Source organism: Parus major, chromosome 7 (genome assembly GCF_001522545.3).
Source record: "Parus major isolate Abel chromosome 7, Parus_major1.1, whole genome shotgun sequence".
Classification (NCBI taxonomy): domain Eukaryota; kingdom Metazoa; phylum Chordata; class Aves; order Passeriformes; family Paridae; genus Parus; species Parus major.
The window spans coordinates 7,196,097-7,218,074 of record NC_031776.1 but is presented as its reverse complement, the minus strand read 5'-3'; the positions used below and the strand labels follow the sequence as shown (position 1 = coordinate 7,218,074).

General features: G+C 38.8%; 2 protein-coding genes and 1 long non-coding RNA gene across 3 annotated transcripts; 1 reads left to right on the top strand and 2 right to left on the bottom strand.

Moving 5' to 3' along the window:
- Nucleotides 1-205: 205 nt before the first annotated feature.
- On the bottom strand, nucleotides 206-3,967 carry ASNSD1 (asparagine synthetase domain containing 1). Its single transcript, XM_033516041.1, has 3 exons — nucleotides 2,432-3,967; nucleotides 1,368-1,549; nucleotides 206-535 (listed from the first exon to the last, which is right to left on the bottom strand). Exons 1-3 carry the CDS (start codon nucleotides 3,902-3,904, stop codon nucleotides 274-276), a joined length of 1,917 nt encoding a protein of 638 aa, XP_033371932.1. The 5' UTR covers nucleotides 3,905-3,967; the 3' UTR covers nucleotides 206-273.
- Nucleotides 3,532-7,451, bottom strand: ASDURF (ASNSD1 upstream reading frame). Its single transcript, XM_033516042.1, has 4 exons — nucleotides 7,298-7,451; nucleotides 5,180-5,233; nucleotides 4,585-4,660; nucleotides 3,532-3,997 (listed from the first exon to the last, which is right to left on the bottom strand). Exons 1-4 carry the CDS (start codon nucleotides 7,370-7,372, stop codon nucleotides 3,927-3,929), a joined length of 276 nt encoding a protein of 91 aa, XP_033371933.1. The 5' UTR covers nucleotides 7,373-7,451; the 3' UTR covers nucleotides 3,532-3,926.
- Nucleotides 7,452-7,629: 178 nt separating this feature from the next.
- Nucleotides 7,630-20,692, top strand: LOC107207639. Its single transcript, XR_001522860.1, has 4 exons — nucleotides 7,630-7,856; nucleotides 11,890-12,206; nucleotides 13,965-14,043; nucleotides 16,857-20,692. It is a non-coding gene; the product is annotated as an uncharacterized LOC107207639 (long non-coding RNA).
- Nucleotides 20,693-21,978: the final 1,286 nt, after the last annotated feature.

Here is a 21,978-nt window from a genome sequence, read left to right as displayed (position 1 = left end):
AAATCACCTGTCAGAGAAACAAATGCTGTGTTGCTGTCACCAAAGTGATTCCAGTTACTATTCCAAATGAAGCATTCTCAGTATTAAACCAAAAAAAACTTAAAAGAGAGGATGCATTCATAGTGAGTTCCTCATACACATACACCTGTACAACTCTGATTATTAATAATTATGTCCAAGTGTGTAAAAAACCACAAACCAAACATTCTTAGAAAACTTGAAAGATTTACTGACTTTGCGTATAGAATAAGTCCAACATCTCAAGATACAGCTCTATAATTCATCTACTGCAGGTAACTTCAGTCTGCTGCATGTGTCAGATGCTTTTTCACTGTTGCTCTCCAGTTTTGCAATTCGAGATCCAAACTGTACTGCCCTTTTTGGCAGAACAGTTGAGGCTGTCAGGCCCAGCTCTTTGGCTGCAAGGCGCAGAATCAGTTTCTCACCAATTCCTCGAGGTAAAGTCAAATCAGCTTTTTCTGAGACAGGCAAAGAATTGAGGAATGAAACAACATCTTCATCAAGAAAAGGAAACCTGAAAGAGAGATTTAAATGGGGAAAGACCCTTTAAAAATTCCATAGGAATAGTCTTGGTTTTCCCCTTTACCACATGTAAAGACCACGTGAAACTATGAAACTAAAAGATTTCCACAACAAATGCTGGTATCATTCTGACTTTCAGGCATTCATACCTAATCATGTGCGTGATTAAGAGCACTGCACATCCACCACTGCAACTGTTCTTGTGCTCAACTCAAAATGTGCAAGTAAAAACAGATTTGGAAAAACACTGACACAAAGATCGCATGAAAAAACCTTCCATGCACCTGAGTGGCCTCTGCTCCTGGACAACACCTAAGGAATTTGTTTCAATTTGACAGGAGCATGGAGGAAGTAGACACAAATAAAATGATTATTCTACTCTACAGCCTTAACAGCCAGGAAACATGGTGAATGTTGACTATGCCTTTACTGCATGGATAGGAATACACAGCTTCTTTTACAAAGTCATTCTCCAGAGACACTTCCCAAAGGTCCACACCGGAACAAAGCAAAACTTTGTGTTTAGCTTAAAATGATAAAACCAGCTTGAATTTGCCTATTTCAACATCTGTTGCTACTTTTTAAAACTTCTAGATGGAAATCAAGTGCTAAATTTCCTTAAGTAAACTCTTCCACAATATACTACAGTCCACTTTTTTAAAAAACAAAACCAAAAACTACCCAACACAGTACACATTAACAAAATTGCAACAGAACTAGAGACAATAAAACACACAGAAGTTTCAATTACGATTTTGTTAGGGGCGTTAAAAACTGCATCTAACCAGCAAAACCAGTTTTGCTCCATGTTAAAACAGTAATACCTGGCTTCTTTTCCGTGATCACCAATGATCCTGTCATCTCTACCAAGATTTCGAGAAGAAATGCGGCCTAACTCCATTTCAAGTTCTTTATTAAGACCCTCTAAGCCATCTTTTCTGAAACACACACGATGTCGAGCATACCCAGCAAGCTGCTCATCAGCTCCAATTCCTGTAAGCACAACCTGAGGAAACAGAATATAAGAAACCTTAGTATCTATGCAAGTTAGTATGTAACAGACCTTAAATGTTTAACTTCATCTTAAGGAGAAAAATTCAAATACACATTTTTTAAAGATATTACCTATCAGGATGGGCTGTGCCTTACACATTTACAAAGCCTGAAACAATTCCAAGTAAAGTCACTGGTAACTTGAATTATGTTCACAATCAGACCTTAAAGTACATGCAAACATAGAACAAACTAAAAACATCAACATAATCCCATATGTATCACAAATACACCAGTATATTTGAAGAATGTCTTTGTTAGTTTCTATGATAATACACAGCATTTGTTAAACACCAGCCTTTAAAAATTATTGCCAAAGATCATGTCATATGCTGTAGTTACCTGAAGGTACACACACAGTATTATTCATTTACCAGCTACTGGCTTAGTAGCAACTATGTCACACAAAGTAAAAATGGTTTACACTACTCAGTAAGAAGGGTAAAATGTTTTATCAAGAGAAAAACATGATTACATCTGGCCCATTACTGTGCCTTCAACAGCTGAAATTAAACAGTTCCTTCTTCCCAACATTAACCACAGGAACAGAGAAGTGAGAAATCAGAATCAAAAATTATGGTGGTTATTTTTTCCTACTCATAATATTGCATATCCAAGTTCACTGAAAAGACATGTACATTACATGGCAAAAAAATTGAACGTGATTTTTAACTCTAGAACTACACAAATTTTAGAATTATAGAATATTCTACATTCTGACACTGAATTTCAGAAGCCTTATGAACAACAAAGATCCCAGCTGATTTCTGAATCAACAAAACTGTTTTTACATTCCAAAGTCAAACATAAGGCAGAAAACAAAACAAAACAGTACCTTTGCAGGACTTTTATATGGTTTCAGTTCTCCTTGGTTACTAATGAAACCCTCTCCTCTGGCAGCAAACCAAATTGCACAGCCAATACTGTCATCTAGGACTGTATCCAGTGGATAGATTAAGTAATTAATACGCTGTTTTCTCATTTTTTTCAATTCCTCTAGTGTAACATTAATTTCCACAAAGTTCCAGGTTCTTGAAGGGTTAATGGCTTCTAATTCCTTCAGTCCTGCCCTACCAGTGATTCTGTCAGGAACATCAAAGCAAGATAAATGAGTACCAGTGTCAGCATCAAGATCTTGACAACTCTCTTGAGGACAAAGCAAATCGAGCTGTACTTCATGGCTGGTATGTCTTTTAGTGGTAGCCCTGTGCTTAGCTTGCTCTTTCATCATGAAAGCTACATTGAGAAGATCAATTGGCTCCTCCAAAGGCACATGTTTATCAGCCAGGGCTGCAATAACCATTGAATCAATGCCACCAGAAAAGAGCACTGCAACATGTGCTTTCATATGAGACATGCTTGGAACTGCTCTTGTTTTTTGATCTGGATCTCTAAAGAGACACAGGACTCGTCTCTTGACTGCTTCATTTAAAACATCAATAAATCGACATGCTAATTTTTTCTTGTGTTCCTCTGCAAGAAATTCTTGAAGGGTTTCTACAGAAACCACACAGTTAATGTTGCTAAAACTAGAGCATGGACATGCACCTGAAGATTTAGAAACTACCTTATTTAAAGGGATAACTGGTGCTCCAAGACACAGGTTTGATTCATTCAGCACAAGACGTACGTGATTTGGTAAGTCTTTTGACACTTGATCAATGCATGTTTCTTCTACAACTTTCTCTCTGCAGCTGTACTTCCATGGAAACAATGTTAAGGACAAAGATTTACTTGTTGCACAAGCTTTGAGATCAATTTTGAAAATTCCAGATGCTGGGACTTCTTGCCATTGGTTGCCTGATTCAGAACAACCACTTACAGATGTGAGACAGAAAGCGTTGTCAACCTCATTACTGAACTGCCAAAGCAAACTACGACGACCAAAGTAATCTCTGCCAAACCATAAATTGTGTCTGGGTGCTTCATAATAGATAAAAGACCAGGGACCCTGAAGTGATGAGAAGAGTGACAAAATGTCCATTTCACTGCTGCATGAAGCCAGATGATGAAATATTACTTCAGTATCATTCTCTAGATTTCCTACATGAATTCCACTGAAAATTTCTCCATTCCAAAGAAAAATATTGTTATTGGCATCTTCCAGAGGCTGAGGAGTCAGCAGCCCCCTCAAGTGAAGTACATGGCCTGAAAACAGACATTGATAAGAGAAATCAGTCACAGTTTTTATCAACTGTTGGCTACTGTCTGGTCCTCTTCTTCTCAGAAGGCAGAGGATGTCTTCACTGAGGAAATCATGAATCGCACGCTGGCTGCACAAGGTAACAACACAGCAAATACCACACATTGCAATGGGCAATTCACATGAACTACTTCTTGATTTTAGCCTTTTCTGAATTTTCCAGCTCCTGATGTGCCTTCTTTAATTCATCTAACGTATCTGTGTGAGAGAAAAATCACACAAATAATCAGTTTCATAAACAGGAAAGTATATGCATAGATAAGTTTAAGAGTATATCTACAAAATTAATAATTCCAGCCACTTGTTCAATTAAAATGATAAACATAAAACAAATTAGGCAAAGTGCTATGTTTATGTTCTATCATTACTAACACAAGCTATATAAGCTTGCTGTAGCATATTCCTCTTTAATTATACAAAGATAATGTTTTTTTTTTCCAAAGAAAGCCACAGTGCAATAGGGGAATGGCCAACTCCTGCCTATATAATCAGTATGACTTCAACATTTGTAGTGAGAAAAGGGAACTGAGAATTAAAATGGCAATGCTATTAACACAAATCAAAGCAAAGAGAAATAGCAACTGTTCACTCCAGAAAATTAAATTTATAGCCCTAAATTTATATTCTTTTAATCCTTGTTCCATCATCACCTCTATTATCCATTCTCCTATTACTTTGCATTTGACACAGCTGCAATTTTCTCATTTTAATATATCTTTGAAATCAGCTACAAATACAGCTTTTAAACATTAACTACTTGAAATAGTTTTACACTGCAAACTTACTTTTGCACTGAGACAGCATTTCTGTCCGGTCTGCAAGGAAGAATATGTTGCTATTGGGTTGCTGCTTATAAACTTTCTGTAAAACAAAACCCATACTGTATTAAGTCAAAGCAGCAGATTCTGGGACCACACTGCAGCAGAAGCTGGTGTGGATTCAAAGAGACACTCTTGGTATAAAAGTGAAGGGGTAAGTTCTGTCCTGCCAACACCATTACATTCTAATGCTGTACCATCAAAAGCATTTAATGCTCAACATAAGACAATTCCAAGTTTCCTCATCCACAAGGAATCACATTCTATTTTAAACAAAAGCACAGAAAAAGTAAGAATACCTCATGAATCCTTGTGATCAACTCAAACATCCTAATGAAATGAATGAAACTTAAAAAACGCAAAAAACTCCAACACTGCACAAGTATACATAATCAAATCATTTGCAGGACAAATTATTCTGAGCACAGCAGACCACATGTTTATTAAAATCTGTATTGCAACAAATTAAAGACAGCATGCTCAGATTTTGTTGCTCCTCTTGTCTCTATGTTTATTTCTCTGTTCAAATTAAATAGTTAAGAGCAAATTTGTAAAACCTTACCCGGTTCTTCTTCAAATTAGAAAGTTCATCGACTACAATCTTCTGCTCTTTAATCTGAAAGGCAAAAGATGCATTTGAATTTAATGATAAAAACAAGACATTGTATTATAATTCTAGTGGTGAGCATGTCTACTGGTACTTTAAGACAGCAACACGCATGTATAGCTGCTGTTCTCCAAATGAATCACTGAAGACAAAGTATAAAAATTACATTCTTAATTCCTCTAGAAACAGGCTATTTTGCATGCATTGGTATTTCTCCTACCCTCAAAAGCCTTTGGGAAGCCAGAGTACCTATAGCTATTTATAATCAGAGAGCACATTTTTCCCCCTCAGAAGAGAACATGCACACAACTAATACATCAAATAACTTAAAAAAAAAAAAATTGCATATTATCAATAATACACTTTACAATCTCAGGTATGCTCCACATTCAAAATAAAATTAATGAAAATTCAAATACTCTAGAACTGTATTAGGAGCAATGGGAGCCTTTCTATTGCTCTGGATTTTAACATTAGCTTCCTTAGTGGGATTTACCACTCTGTTCTGCACTGATAGATGTGACAGATACTCGCATTTTATTTTACAATGGCAGCTGTGAATGCTAAAGAGTAACCAGACTGTTATTCTTTAGCATTCACAAAAGCCAAAAACTGAAACAAAATCTGTTCAGAGGGCACAATGTTTTTTGTTAGAAGCAAACAATACAGGTCTCACTGCTCTTCCTTTGTGTCTCCTGGAACTGGTGCAAAGTAGGAAGCTGCCACAGAGTGAGGTCAGCCAAACTGAATATGGCACACTCGAAGTACAACTTTTCCAGTAGCTACATGAATCTCATGTATCTACAACACCAACAAGGCAAAGAGCAGAAACTAGCCACTTAGGCACAACAAAAGTGACAACCTGTAGCTCTATGATGTCCCAGCTTTGCCACTTCCAGGCAATCAAAAAAGTATGTCATCACATCTCTATACAACATGGACATGTAGCAGTAACTTTTTCATATGATCACGTAATGTTAAGGGGTTGGAAGGGACTTTAAAGATCATGGGCAGGGACACATCCCACTAGAACTGGTTGCTCCAGGCCTTATGTCCTGGCCTTGAACACTTCCAGGGTTGGGGCATCCACAGCTTCTCGGGGCAATCTGTGCCAGTGCCTCACCATTCTCACAGCAAAGAATTTCTGCCTAGTACCTTACCCAAATTTGCCCCCTTTCAATTTTTACACATTACTCCTTGTCTTATCACTATAGTTCCTGATGAAGAGCCCCTTCTCTGGCTTCCCTGTAGGCCCCATTGGGATATGAAAGGTTGTGATGAAGTTTGAAAATTCCACAGGGCTTGGCAGGTTGCACACTGAACAAAACTGCGGGCATCAGGGAAGAGGGAGCAGATACATGAGGAGTACCAGCCTCTGTGGCTGAAATCTCTTGGACATTTTGAGCAGAAAAAGTTGAAGTAGGTACTAGAAGGAAGCCATGTGAGAAGCAGGTGAGGGTATTTGGTTTGTCCAGCCTGGAGGAGACTGAGAGGAGACCTCATAGCAGTCTACAAGGGGAAGTGGAGGGGCAGACACTGATCTCTTCTCCCTGGTGATCAGTGACTGTACCACAGGGAGCAGCCTGCAGCTGGGTCAGGGGATGTTTAGGTTGGATACCAGGAAAAGGTTCTTCACCCACAGAATGGTTGCGCACTGAACTCTCCAGGGAAAGTGGTCACAGCACCAGCCTTACAGAGTTCAAATAACTTTTGGATAACGTGCTCAGGAACATGGTGTGATTCTTGGGGTCTCCTGTACAGCGCAGGAATTAGACTCGATCACTGTGAGTCTCTTGAAACTCAAGGTATTCTGTGATTTTATGAGAAAATCTTCACAAGCCTCACTTGACATTTCAAGCTCAGCCTGAAGCCAAAATACCAATCCAACAAGCGAGCTATTAGCGAGGCAACACAAGCTCGCTAAATGCAGGACGTTCTCGGGGCCCGAGGGCCCTGACAGCACCCGCCCTCCTCTTCTTCACGCTGTTCGCACCCGAGGCGACAGGCTCCGGAGGGCGCCCGCGCCTCGGTCCGGACCCCGGCACAGGGCCCCGCGAGGCCGCCTCCGCTCACCCGCCGGCTCAGCTCCTCCTTGTGGCGCAGCGCCGCGCTCTCTCCATCCTCCTGCCGCGGCGGGCGGCCCGACATCGCCCCGGCGGGCACCGGCCGCTCCCACCCGACGGCGGAGACAGCCCCGCGCCTTCCCACGCACGGCACCGAAGCCAGACGCAGCAGAGCGCATGCGCGCAGGCGGGCCCGCGCAGCACACCACCAATCAGCGCGCGCGGCCCTGCGCGCGCCTGCCAGGGCAGCAGTGAGCAGGCGCGGCAGAGCACGCGCAGGGGCGCGGGCCGGATGGCGCGAATCCTGAGGGCGCTGGCGCCCCCGCCCGGGGGAAGCCGGGGCTGCGCCGGTTGTGTCCCGTGAGGGACGGAGTTCCTGGGAGCCGTGTCCGGGAGGGCGTCGGGACAGGCCCCAGGCGGAGACGATGTTTGGAATGAGGCTTGGAAACTGTGCTCCTTGGGAGTGTGTCGGAACACCCGGAAAAAGAAAGGAGTGGTTTGGTGTGGTGTGACCCCGGGCTGCTGTCGGGCAGCGGGCTCTCAAACCCCATTAAGCGGTTTGCTTAAAGGTATTCCAGGAGAAATATGAATCATACACTACTTACAGATACTAGGATCATATGTTTCATTACATTCATTATTAGGATATATTTCTACAAGAAAGATAGAGAGGGACTTTTTAGAGGGGCATGTAGTGTTAGGACAAGGGGGAATAGACTGAAACTGATAGAGGGCAGGTTTAGATTATATACTTTATGGAAATTGTTTACACGGAGGATGTGAGACACTCGCAGAGCCCAGAGAAGCTGTGGCAGCTCCATCCTTGCAAGCGTTCAAGGCCAGGTTGCACAGTGGTCTAGTCTCTGCCCATGAGAGAGGCTTGAAATGAGATGATCTTTAAGGTCCTTTCCAATCCAACTCATTCTAGGATTTTATTATTTTATTATAATAAATAATATTTTATTATTTTATGATAATAATATTTTATTATTATTATACAGGATAGATGTTTAAGACCATCCACCTAAGATGATCTCAACATTTCTGTCTCTTCCATTGTACTATAGATATGTCATATGCCTACCTGTCTTTATAAATACATAATTGTCTCATTTTTATCCCTTTCCTTTTTTTTTAAACATTGTATAATTATTGTAAACACTCAAGAGCAATCCAAGCTTACAGACTGCTACCAATTGCTCAGTTTTAGGATTTTATGAGATTTCTTTCTCATTTGTGGTCCTTGTGGTACTGAGTGCAGTGCAAATATAGTTCAAATCTTCATGAACCATTTGAAATACTTGCAACTTTAGTAAGAGATAGGAGTTTACTTTTTTTGCTTTAATCTCACATAATCATACATATTATAGTAATACATAGTATTATTTGATAATAGTTAAGAGTTTGTGAACAACATTGCACCTTGGTTGTGTCCATGAGCTTAGCTGGAATGTCTGTGATGTTGAACAATATTTTTGGCAGTAGTATAGGAAGAATAAGGATTTTGGCTTCTAGTAGAAGGATGAAGAAAGACAATTTGGCTGTAAGAATATTTGGCAATACACTAACTTGCAAAAGTTGTGCTTACTGCTTTTAACAGAAAGAGAAACTGAGGTTACACTTTCCTAAAAGGTCAGTCTTGCTCTTCCCTCCACCTTTAAGCACACACTTGTGCCTCCAGCCTTGCCTCACCGTGGCTGCGTGTGGGGCTGTGTAGTGGGACAGGAGAGGGAGTTGATCTGTTTTTCTCTGCAGTGCACAGTGCTGCTGTGATTCTGGCAGTCCCAAAGCAGAGCAGCTGAAGCTGCTGGGGAGTCATTGCCCAGGGGTTGGAGTGGTTCTGGGGCTTGTCATTTGAATTCTAGTAGAAATACACATATCTGGGCCACATAGATCAGTTTTGGTGCTGTTGCTCAGCGTGCTTTGTAGCTTGTCAGTGTTGTTCTGTTGAGTAATTTGTTCAATTTAAATAACTCCCAACCCTCTGCTGCCCAAGTGTTTTATTTGTTGTTCATATGTTACAAAGGTTGATGATCAAGTAACCCAGTAGTCAAAGTATAATTTCTGTACTGATTATCCTTTTTATGTTCAGTAATAAATGCAGTTAATGATTATTAATCAAAAATCCATCACTCAGTGTTATTGATTGTTTCAGAAGAGTCATGAATTACCATGACTCTTATCTTATCATGAGGCATAATAGCAAATGTGGAGTGGTTTTAACTTCTGGTCTTACCACAAATTGATGATTCTTCTACTGATAAGGAGTTGGCTTTTGATAGGTCCTTTTAAAAATGAATGAATTCCTCTGACAGGATCACTCCTGAAATTACAGTCTTACCCACAATAAGAGCAGCATTTGCACAATAATGTTTGCAGCTCAGCAAAGGGAAAGGTTGCCGCCTTTTCACTCCCTGTGCAGAGCAGTGTCATCTCCATTCAAGCTCATTTCAGGGCTGCTGCAGTTCTGGTGCTGTGATGTGCCTGCACTCTTATTCCTGAGAGCTGGGGAGGGCACTTAGAGCTCATCTGGCTGACAGCTAGGTGGGCAGTGTCATTCAGTGACCCATCTCTGGTCCTTCTGCTTGTGTCTGTGCACTTGTGCCAGCTTTGGTGTTCTATACTATTTTTGTTTTTCACTGTCATGAAACTGTTTCTGGAGTTTAATAATGCCTGACACAATGTTAATAAAGTATGAAGGAATTTAAGTATCAGTCTTTTAAAGCCCTCACCTTTTCAGTATATGGAATCTTTATAAAAAATGACACAAATTACTCAACAAGTCATGCAGACAGGTAAAAACCAGAAGTACTTACTGATGCCACAAAGTCTTTGAAGTTGCTATCACCTGTTAGCAAGTGCATGGCCAAAGCAGTAACCTTTAAATAATCAAGCTCCAAAAAGCTGCTGTTAAAACCACGCTGAAGAGGTGAGACCATTCTTGTGACAGCACTGTCATGTCTTGAAGACCTCTGTTCATGATCTTGGCAGTACATTTGTGTTGGGGGATTTTACAGCTGTGAGAGGCACAGGGTAGGACTGATGCTGCCTTGGAGGCTTAGCAGCCTCTAAGTTTCCATGTTTTTTGCTGCAGGCTGAAAATCCCTGTGTACTCAGTTCTGTATCTCTCAGATGATGCTTGGTAACATGTTAAGCCACCATAATCGGTTGTGGGTTCAAGTCTGAGTGGTTTATGAGGTTCAGCTGTAAGTGACTGTAATCTGAGGAAACTGGTCATGCTTTAGAAGAACTGGTCACAGAGGACTTTGGAGAGGAATGGCATCAGGATAATTGTAGCTCTAATGTTGGCCACAAGAGAGCAAGCTGAAACTGTGCTGGCTGCAAAGAGACAGTCAAAGAGAGGGTAGGGCCAGCCATGAAAGGCAGGTGGATGAGGTCTCTAAAAGGGGAGAGCACAGTCAGAGGATATTGCATTTATGTAGGTTTTTGTCTGTTTTGGAACATGCACAGTTCTGATCCTGGGTTGTTTTGTATTCAGACATTGTATCATCATAATTCACCTAAGTAGATTCTGAGATGTAACATCAATCTCTGTATTAATTTCACAGCTGAACCTATATTTTAATAATTTGCTAATTTATACCCGTCTATGACAATTCAAATTGTTGAAATTAGTTGGGTTTGCTTTATTGCTAATTTGAGGCATCAGGATGTGAAGGGAGTTAGGTCAACTTACACAGCCAGGGATCTGGATACATGCACTGGAATCTAGGCAAAGTTGTGGTTTGTTTCCTTAGGTTAAGTACCTAGGTTGTCAATTACACAAGAAACCTTACAAAACCTATAATCATACTTTAACAGTCCTGTCACTGCAAGTAAGAGAAGTTTGAGCACTTTTATGGTCTTGAAGTACAGTCAGTTTTTTCAGCACCTTACTTCTGATACACTGTTAAAGCAATCTGAGAACTCATTTGCACAGAAATTCTGTGTAGTTCACAAGCATAAAATTATTAATTTTCTAATTAAAAGCAGAGTTTCATCACTTTCACATGGAGGATTTTAAGGCTGTTGTCAGAATAGCTGAGAACTATAATCAGTCTTTCATTAGTTTTTACAATCTGATTGCATACCTCAAAGCTTCTAAAAGTGTGGAAACAAACAGCTTATTTGTAAAGTACTCCCAGCAGTCTTTCATCTGGTGATTTAAGTAAGAGAGGATATAAAAATAGACTTTTCCAAGTCCACTCTGTTCTTCAATGTAAAATTGAAGTGACTCTAATGAATACAAGAGCCTTTCTCCAGGTCTCTTGTTGCTGTAGTTGAAAAGACAGCTTGATCTTTCATTTTCATAATTTTTCCTTCCTTAGTGCAGAACAATTTGTTGTGCACTTTGTTAAACTTTAAAAGGGAGCTAAGTTCATGTTAGTGCTAAATTTCACTTAGAAATGCAGAACTAAAAGATTTAGGTTTGTCTGTTGCAGGCAGTCCCTCACATGCTCTGAATAACCAATGCACAGGTTTACTGCAGTAACTGTTTTGAATTTGGGATCAGAATTCCAGATACTCATTTTGAGCAGTAAATGTTCAGGGATCTTAAAAATTCAAGTTCTCTGTCTTACAAAACAAACATTTTGTTTGCAGTATGAAGATGAAGCTCTTCTGTTGGTGCAACCAAAGAGCAGACATATGAGAGGCTTAGAACTGCTCAGGAACATTGGAACCAAACAGATGCCTCATTTGGAATATCTTGGATTGGACATTTTGATATAAAATCAGATTAGTGCTAATACTTCTGCCTAATGAGAAAAGGAAAAGAGAACTGCAGCAAAAACACTCTGAGTGAAGAGTCAACCTGCCCAGTAAGTCTGCTTTTTGGAAGCTGAGTTAGGAAGTGTGGAGAAGACTGGAGGATAATTATGGGCTTGCTTCTCTTTCCTGTTGGGAGTGCCTCCATGACAGTAAGTACTGTGTTTAATACTATGTACAACTGATACTTTCTGGAAGATAAGACTCAGAGATTAGATGTTTTTGGAGGAGTAGGCAGGCCTGAGCAGGATAGGCTGAAGGTATGGAAGTGGCAGCCTGCTTTTGCTCCCATGATATGGGTCTCTTGGAATCAGGGGTTTGGTAATTTCAGCTGAGATAGGTTACAGCCCCATAAAGCACATTCCATAGGCACACAACAGACACCTAAGTGAGAGCTTGGGCAGAACAGAACATGTCTGAGCAGACTGGAGAAAGGGGGAAATACATAATACCTTTGCAAGGCTCTCTGAGGCAGGAGTGAAGGTAAGGCTGTCTGGTCGAAGATGCCCAGCTGGATTAGGATCTTGCCTAGGTTGTTTTATTAGATGTCTTGCTGTCATGTGCTTTTTGTGCCTTTGTTCTCACTGTCACATACATTTGGGCTTATCTCCTGGTACTGGGCAAGTAGAGCCACTAGAGAGATATTTTTCCAAGTTTGGAGATAGGAGTAATTTGAAGGGAAACACTAAGGTTATCAAATTCTATTGTGCCAGTGGCCATGTTACCAAACAGTTTGTTATACTTCATTTATTTTAAACTTCATTCTTTCTGTCTTAGGCAGTTCTGAGACCTTCCCATTTATGCCATTACCCACTGTCCTTATTCCCATCCAATTTTATTTTTCTTCTCTCTATTCAAAGTTTTGGTACAAATCAGCCTGCATACATGGCAAAACAACCTGGGACCAAAAAAACAACCCACTTTAGAACTTTCAGTCTTGAGGGTTATACTTGTTCACCATCCTTTTATGCTGAATGTGATACTTAGAGCTTTTGCGTCCACAGAACTCAAAATGCCTGAGATGGGTGAATACAGATAGGAAATCTGAGCCACAGCTGTGTGAGTTGGCAGGGTGAGGAACAGAACTTGAAGGACCTGGCTTTTATTCACATTCCACCTATGAGCATTAGTATTCCATGTTTAAATTACTGTTTCCATATTTAAAATTGGGGTATTTTTGCTTTATGAAGTCACAGTCAGAAAACTACTCATTGCAGAAATATTTACTGCACTGAATGGCAAATGTGTATGTATTTTAATTTTATCACAGTTTTTATGTTGACTGTTTTAAACCTTCATGCTTGCTTGGAAACCTAGACCCTTCATCTCAGTAGCTGGAAAGAAAATATTCCAGTCAAGTTCTCATGGAACAGAAAACTAAGCATTCCACAGCTAGGTGACCTCTGACAGAGCAGCTCACAGAAAAGAGTTCATGAAACAATTATTTTTGGGTTATCACAGAACAAAACATTTCTATTTGTCATGTTGACATAACATTTAAAAAGGCAAAATTCCCTGGCTGCAAGTTGCTGTGCCTTAAGCCTTACTATGATTGTCATCTTATTTAAAGTTTAAACATCACTTAGATTTAGCTGTTTTCATCAAATACTCTCCTGTGAAACACCATCACTGATCCTATACTCTTTCCTACTTTACCACAGTTTTTGTAGTAACTACAGCTGTTGCAATTAAGGAAGAGGGGCCTATGGCAGGCTGTAACTACTGTGAGGTGTAATAATATTTTGTTTTACATAGTGTAATAGCCCTCAAAGTATTTCCTTCTCTTTCAAGGCAGAACTACTAGAACTGAGAAACCAGCAATGAAAATGCTGATAGGTTTTTAATGTTTGCTGTATCTGATGCAGTTACTTAAAATGCAGTAACGCTGTCTCCATTCCTGGTATTTTCAGTGCTGATTTTTAAAATGTGAGTTCATCATTTGGAGCAAGAATAACCACGAGAGAGAGAGGTATCATTGCATAATTCCTGGTATGTATTTTAATTGTTGAATATTTAGCAAATCTTTGCCCATGGCTCTGAATTTAACAGTAGTTTAGGTAATAGAATTAAGGTCTTTCTGCCACTGAAATACGTTATCACATGTGAGAGAGGTAGCCAAGATAAATCATACAGTTTTGTAACACTGTACATTTGAGTAACATCCTTTTTATTAATATTCTGACATTTCTTTAAGGAAAGGTACTGGTATTTAGCATTTTAGAAATCAGTATAGTAGCTGTTTAGAAAACAAAACAAACCCAAAATAGCACTAGATACCTATAAGTTAATACCTTAGCCTACACACAATGTAAGTGTAGTTAATAGTGTTAAAGCAAACTTTTAAAACCTTTTTACAACGTTATAAATACAACAATATCAGTGTAACTTGACAGAATTACTGAGAAGTAGTGACCCTGGTTAGCAGTGAAAGTCAGAAATAAAAATACTGAATTTAAACTAAACAAGCTTTGCCAGATTTTGCTTATAGGTTGCTTATAGTTCTCAGTAGGTTTAAGTGACAGTCCTTTCAGCATCAGCGCATAAAGGAGGAAAATTCAGAGTAGCCATTAGTAAAATGGTTAAATTGCAAGCAACATGGACAAGATGTGACTACATTTGATTCTCTCCAGACCAGAACAAACAGAGAGGCATACAATAAATTGTAATGATGGAACATACATTTCTGTAATTATTTCAGTCCAAACGGATGAAAGTTCTCTCTAAAGAAGGGAACATGGGCAACTATTTTTTACTTTCTTTGTATTTTCTTAGTCTTCACTGAGTTTCCACCTTCAATGAAACCTTGAAAAATTATTATCCAGGAGATAATGAATTGGTCAAAATCCTCTTATAGACAGTGTCCAGAGCTCAAAACACAATTCAAAATATAAAGCCACTCTTAGACACAGAATATGGTTAAGGTTTGACTACAGGGATTCAGGAGTTCTCTGTCCCAGTAGGAAAAACCCCTATGTCTGAGCCCCTGAACAGTGGTGTCACAGCCTGTGCTTGGCTTAATGGTAAGCAGAGTTAAGGTAATAAATCTATCACAACTGTTCTAAAATTTATACAGTAATCAGCACAATTAAAGCAGAGCAGGTTTAGCCAACACCTGCTGAAAAGGCCTCATAGTCCTTGCAACTATCAGATTTACACTATTACTTACACAGCTACTGCAGAGAATACACTAAGGTATCTGATTAAAAATTGTATTAACTAGAAGGAGGTCATGATCTCTTTAAAAATCAGAGGAAGACAATAATTTCTCTCTTTTTTTTTAATTTTACTTTTTATCTGAAGTATTTAATTGACTTTTAATCCTCTCTTAAGTAAGTCTCCTGTATACAGCCTAACATATATTGTTTGCTACTGAAATGGATGCAATAGCTCCTCAGCTGCACATAGAGCCATTGGAAGTATTTTTGGCTAAGAAATGAAGGCTCTAGCATTCAGTTACTGTTCATGTAACTTACACTTATTTGTTTACTGTGTTTTCCACAAAGTGTTGCCAGGAGACTTTGTCAGGCTTATTTTCAATCATGCACTAAACTAGACTCCAGCAGAGACTGTGTGTTTCCTCCATTAGTGCTCTACCTTTATCTTTTTAATGAAACACCTAACACTTTGGAGAATAAAATATATTATTTGAATGACTGAAGAACTGGAAAATTTTGTTCAGAAATGACACTGGGAAATGAAATACATTTCATTTTCTGAGTAAGAACTGTAAAAGGATTTATTTTATGTTTACTCTCATATTTAGTATTTTAAACTGTAATAAAGTCATTATCATCTTATAGAAGAACTTGGATATGTGATCTGCATCTTGCTTGTTTAAATTAATAGTACACTGCAAAGCCAAATTCTGCTGCTTTTCTCTTGTAGGTAATTTGAATCAAATGACTTGATTACAAAGCAAGATGAGCAAGGTTTAGCTGGTGAAGAACTATTTGTGTTATTGCATTCTTCTTGCAGGGAATTCAAGCAGCACAGTCTTGTACATCTTCCTGCTGGAGGATTTTCATAAGATTTACTCAAACCTCAGGTCTAATCTGTATAAATTTAACTGTGTGGAAGTTTGTGAATACAGAAATACAAGTTTATATATATGCACATAAGCCTACTCTATTAGATAATAATCCTAGATTTTCTATTTATTGTTAGTAGCATTTTTTTATATTCTGGAATTCTATGTTTCATATGTATTTACGCTGTCAAATAAGGAAAAATAAGGAAGTTAGATGATACTAAGCACTTAAAAACCCCTGCAAACAAATAATAATAATAATAATAATAAAGCCACTTAGGGAGAACGGAAATAATTTTAAATAGCTTTATACCTTAAGAGATGCTTTTCTTGCTCCACATCTGATATGTCTTGCTTACTGATACACAATTTTGTCTTGGGCTTGATGACCTCTGAGGATGCCAGATGCTGTTTTGAAAGGATATTTAAGTCATCATGGATAACTCAAATAATATTTTTTCCAAGTTTACAGAAGTCATTAAGACAAACTCAGTTAATTAATACTTGGACACTATTAAAATTCATACAAACAGAACAGCAAAGGGGGAAATCTCACATGTAATGAATCAGACCTAAATATGCATCTGATACCACTGCAGTTTGCTATTTTCTTTCAGGCACTACTCCATTCCAAAACCATGCAGGATATCTTAGTATTTATCTTGGCAAGCATATTCAGTATTAAATGTATACCTCAATATATTATCTTGACAGTATAGTCAGTGTTCAAGCTGCTTTTTGATTTTCAAAACTGAAGGTATTTTTCTTTGACCAGGCTGCATCATACACGGAGTGGATGAAGAAACTGAACATTTGACTCTAGTTACAATTCAGTTTCCAGCCATTGCAGAGTTTTAGTGTGTCTCATATTCTGATGCTGAGGACAACGCTGAGGAGACTGAGGGTAAAGGTTTTGTGTTCTAACATATAGATAGGGAAGTGATATAGGGGAGTGGAGGAAGAGAAGGTTTATAGTATTCAGCTTCTTCCCAGCAGAGCTTCTAATGACAAGTTGCACCATCTATTCTGCCTACATATCTTGCCCTATGCAGAACAAAAATGAGGAAATACTTGCTAGATGATTGGTAAGATGTTTTCTAGCAGTGTTGACAGAACTTATCTTTCTGATCTGACACTTCAGTGATACTGTGTGTTTCATACACATATGGTATATAGATGTGGGATTATTTACAACTCTATCAGATCTGGAAAAATGGTTGAAAGAGGCATCCAAATAGTAGAGATTGTTGCCTCTTTTAAATTTAATTTTATAACTGAAAAAGCACTGAGTGGTGGGGTTTTAATATATTTAGAACTGAAAGTATATATGTTGCCCATGACTGGTAAGTGAAATGTACTGCCACAGAAAGTCCTAGTTTAAAAATGCTGATTTTTAAAAAATAGACTAGTTTTCTGAGCACTAATGATATTTTTTATCATAGAGTACAGTTAAATAATGAGATTGAAACATCATGCTTCAATAGTTGTTGAAAGGGAATTAATTTTAGCCCCTAAGTCTCCTGTAGTTGTGTGTGGAAAAGGAACAGTGAGTTGCACAGCTACTGAAATCTGCTTTGTAGTACTGGCTGTTGTAGGGCTGGCCATAATGTCAGGAACTTAAATGAATCTGAAAGATCTTATACTTCAGGGTCAAATGTTCCTTTTAAGAAGTGAACAGCAACAAAAAAAGGTATCTTGCACTATAGTAACTACTGCTGGCTGTTCAGTATTCAAACAATTGCACAAATGCCAGTGTCTTGTATCAGAAGATAGGCAGTTGGCAAGGCTGAGCTTTTACTTTTGAGGCTTTCACTGTGCTAATTAGCATGACTAATTAAAAATAACTGGATTCCCTGAGGTTTGTTGCATTTGCTTTTTAGCATTAGAACATTACTTTTCCACTGAAGTATTTACTAGAGTTTTTACTGAGATACAACTACAGGGAATTCTGCTTAGACAGAATTCATGTTTTTATAATTAGATTTTCATTTTTCTAACTAGTTCATATTTAAAAGTAAGATTTTGCAATATATCTGTAGTTAGTAAATAGGTCTTTTTCAAAGAGTTTATTATATATCTGTCAATTTCTGATTTTCAGAACAGACCTCATGCATAGCAAAATTATTTAGCAGTATTTTATTGTTTAATTCTTTATGGCTTGTTTCTCATCAGTGTGCTGTGTGTTTGGATCAAGTAGCCCTCACTGCCTGTGGAGCATCTTCTATATGACCCAATAGGTGAAATATTTCTGGTTAGCTCTGGTAAATTCACGTTCCATATGTTACTGTGATTTGATGTTAGACTACTTTCAGTTCTTCATATTTCAAAGTCATTAAGCAGCCTTCCTGCTTGATTTCAGTGCCACTGCTTCATGTGTTTATTAGCTTATTGTTTAATTGTAAAATATAACTTTACCTCTGAGGATATTTAAAAGTCATCATACACTCTGCACTAGGTATGAAGTAATCTCCATTTCCGGGCCTTAATTGTTGCATAACACTGCAATGCACAGTGGTAGAACAGCTGCAACATCCTGACTGAAAATTCTGCATTATGTCTGAGGAGGGAGGATGGTGTAATCAGGCCAATATTGTGTCCTTGAGCACCCTGCAGTGTCTACAAAATTACACAAACATGCCAATTTCAGACAGGAAGGATTATTCATTGGAGGAAATTTCCTGGGTAACCCAGCCAGGTTTGTGAGGCCAGTGGACATTATGAAAGGCTCTTACTAGGCAATAGCTTTATCTAGCAAGCTGTTTTCCTGCAAACAGAGATTTGATGAAAGATCAGAGTGCCACACCTTGTGCACAGGTGTGGGAAGATCATTTACCATTGTTTGGTTTGGTACCCAAATGACGTTGCAGATTTTTAATTTGCTAAGATGATGAGCAGCCTGACCTCTGTCTCAGAGGGCCCAAAGGCATACCTCAAAATTAATAAAAACCTTTATCATGGAGTATCTTGCTGTCCTTTTCTATTTCTCTTTTGATTTAACTGCCTCTTCCACAGCTGTTGCTCTTATTTTGACTCCCTGCAGTTCTCAGGGTGCAATATATACAGCCATGTACTCCAGTTACTGATAGTTATGTTTTGTTGATTATTTTGGCAGGAATGCTTGTACAGCTGCTTCTTTTCTTTCCTAAAACTTCCCTGGGGACTGAAATCTTTGTTCTGATGACAGTGAGAATATTTTCAGCTTGTACAGAAGTCAGGTGGTTCTCCTAAAAGCACTACACTAGAGCATTTTAGCCTACAGAATTTAAATATACCAACTGTGAGACTGTTCATAACATGGCCATCCTCTACAGCTTTATGATCCCCTGAACAAGGTGAGGGGTTAAGTTTATAGCACAGCATCATCTTTCTTGGCTCTTATTCTCTTCATAGTGCCAGAGCCCATACTGTATGAACTGTGTAAAAAAAAAGAAATAAAAAATTCAGCTAGTTATGCCTCCTTAGCAGAATTAAAAATTTTAAGGTGCCATTATTGGATGAATCAGGAACAGATATAGGTGATAATTGGCAACTGGAAGCATTAATTAATTTCTCAAATGAGATAAAAGAAGATGCAGATGATGAAAGAGAAGCCGTGGAACAGGTTGTTCAGGGAGATTTTGCAGTCTCCAGACTTGGAACTGGATAAAGCTTTGAGTAACCTGATCTCATAGCTGACTTTGCTTGGTGCAGGAAAATAAGGAAGAGACCTTCTGAGCTCTTTTCCAATATGAATTGTTGTAGTGTTGAAAATTTTTGAGATCAAGAAAATATTGAAAGTGTCTAACATCTTACAAGGTTCGTAAAGCCTGCCACGATGTAGCCTAATTTTTAGCAGCATGATCTCCCTTGAATCCATGACCCTTCTTTCCAATGAGCCTGCTTACATCTCCTGCTTCTGCGAGATGACCTGTGTGAAATGCTACTTAAACCCCATTTCTCTTATTTACTGATTTGCCACAGACTCAAGTGCAAAGATTACACTTATCAGTTAGCCCCATGGCTGCAACAGAAATTCTGTTTAACTTCTGTGAAGTTATAGTGGAGAGAGAGAACAAGGACAGTGTCTACTGTATTCATTTTATTTGCAGTAAGCCTTATTTTCTTCTGCATGCTTAACTATTGAAATTCAAGTCCTTCTTCCATGCTGACAATACTACTGAGATCAATTAATCTGTTTTTCTTCCTTTTGTCACACTCTCTACTTTGACCTGGCTGGTGAAGCCACTTCCATTGTTCTACTCCAGCCATTCTTTAATTTCCATGTTTTTCTAAAACCCATAATAAATGGCTTGCACCTTGCATTTCAGATGTTACTGTTACTCCACATTCCCTATTATCTACTCTGATCCTGCAGCTGTGACCTTTGCTGTATGGCTGCACAGTCACTGCTCTATCAGCTGCACTTCATCCCACAATTCCTGTGCAGATTGCCCACCAAAAAGCTGTTGCATATCAGAAAGCACACAGCAAACACCTGCAAGGCATGTGGTGGGGAGGGGGCTCTGAAGAACCTTCAGGGAAAGTGATGTCTGACTAAACTTAATACCTCTTTACTCATTACACAGGGATCTTCTTTCCTTGGGGAACTACTGTAAAGTCAGACACACTGGATATTAGGTGGTCAATAGTTTTTTGGTTACTATATATATATATATATATATATATATATATATATATATATATAAAATAACCAAGTAGGTCAGGAAAAATACAGTGGTAGCCCTAATACTTTGTCCATGTGCTCTGTGTCCTGAGGAGCACCCAGTACTGTGGACAGTGTGCAAACATATGTTTTAGTTGTGACATGTCAATCATGACATGTCAATCCTGCAAACTGCCCAAGGTGCCTGCAAACTTTTTTTTTTTTCTTCTTGGATTCTCAGAAGGCCTCAGCATCTTACCACAAGGGAACTTCACTGGTACCACTGCGGGAGGAGCTCATTTTTCGTACAGTAGATCTGTAAACAGAATTACATATTTTCTATAAAACAAATTCTCAGCTAATAGTCAACAATATTAGTCAGTTGATAAAGTATCATCTGCTTATAACGATCATTAATTTAATATCAGCCTGCTCACCATAACATCGCTGTTCTCTGTCTCCTGCTCCCTGGCCTCTCTGCAGAGTTAAACTTCATGAAATATGCATGTGGTGAAACTAATTAGCAAACTAATTGAATGCTGTCTCCATTTTCAAGTTTTCAGAACACTTGACTGACACTCTCTAGTTCAAGCTCTTAGTGATACATTGAGTAGTCCTCATTCTGAAGATGAGAAAATAGAGGACATAAAATTAGACATGCCTGCATATGACAGCACTCTGAATTTACTGTGCAGGACACTATTCATCCACAAATTTTAGAAGACTTTAGAAAGTCTCTCTCTTTTTACAGCACAGGAAATGAAGACAAAAAATACACTTATTTGGAAAGACACAAAAAACCCCTGTGATCAAACAAAACGTAGGCTGACCAGTGGATTCTCACTCTGCAGACACTGAGCTGCTGATAAAACTTAAAGGAAAGTATGACAAGCTATTGATATACTTTTCCTGGAGATGGTAGCTTGTGCAGCATGAGTTCAGCATTGGTACCAGGAGGTTTGACAGCATAAATCTTGCTGTGAGCTTTCTGAGCATTACCCTATTTCCACCCCCCAGGTCCTGTAGCTGCTGCTCAACTCCATGGTGCCAGAACAAGATTAGAGGGAGACACTGCATTGTGGGTGCCCCCTGCATCAGTGATAAGAACCCCCCCAGCAGTTAGCACGCTGCTATGTAATTCCATTTTGGTATCAGCAGGGAGAAAGCAAGCAGTGAATTATCAGTGCTTCCATCCAAATTTCAGTTAAGCCAGTTAAGGCACAAAAATATTCTTATTTTTCTTTCATATTCACAT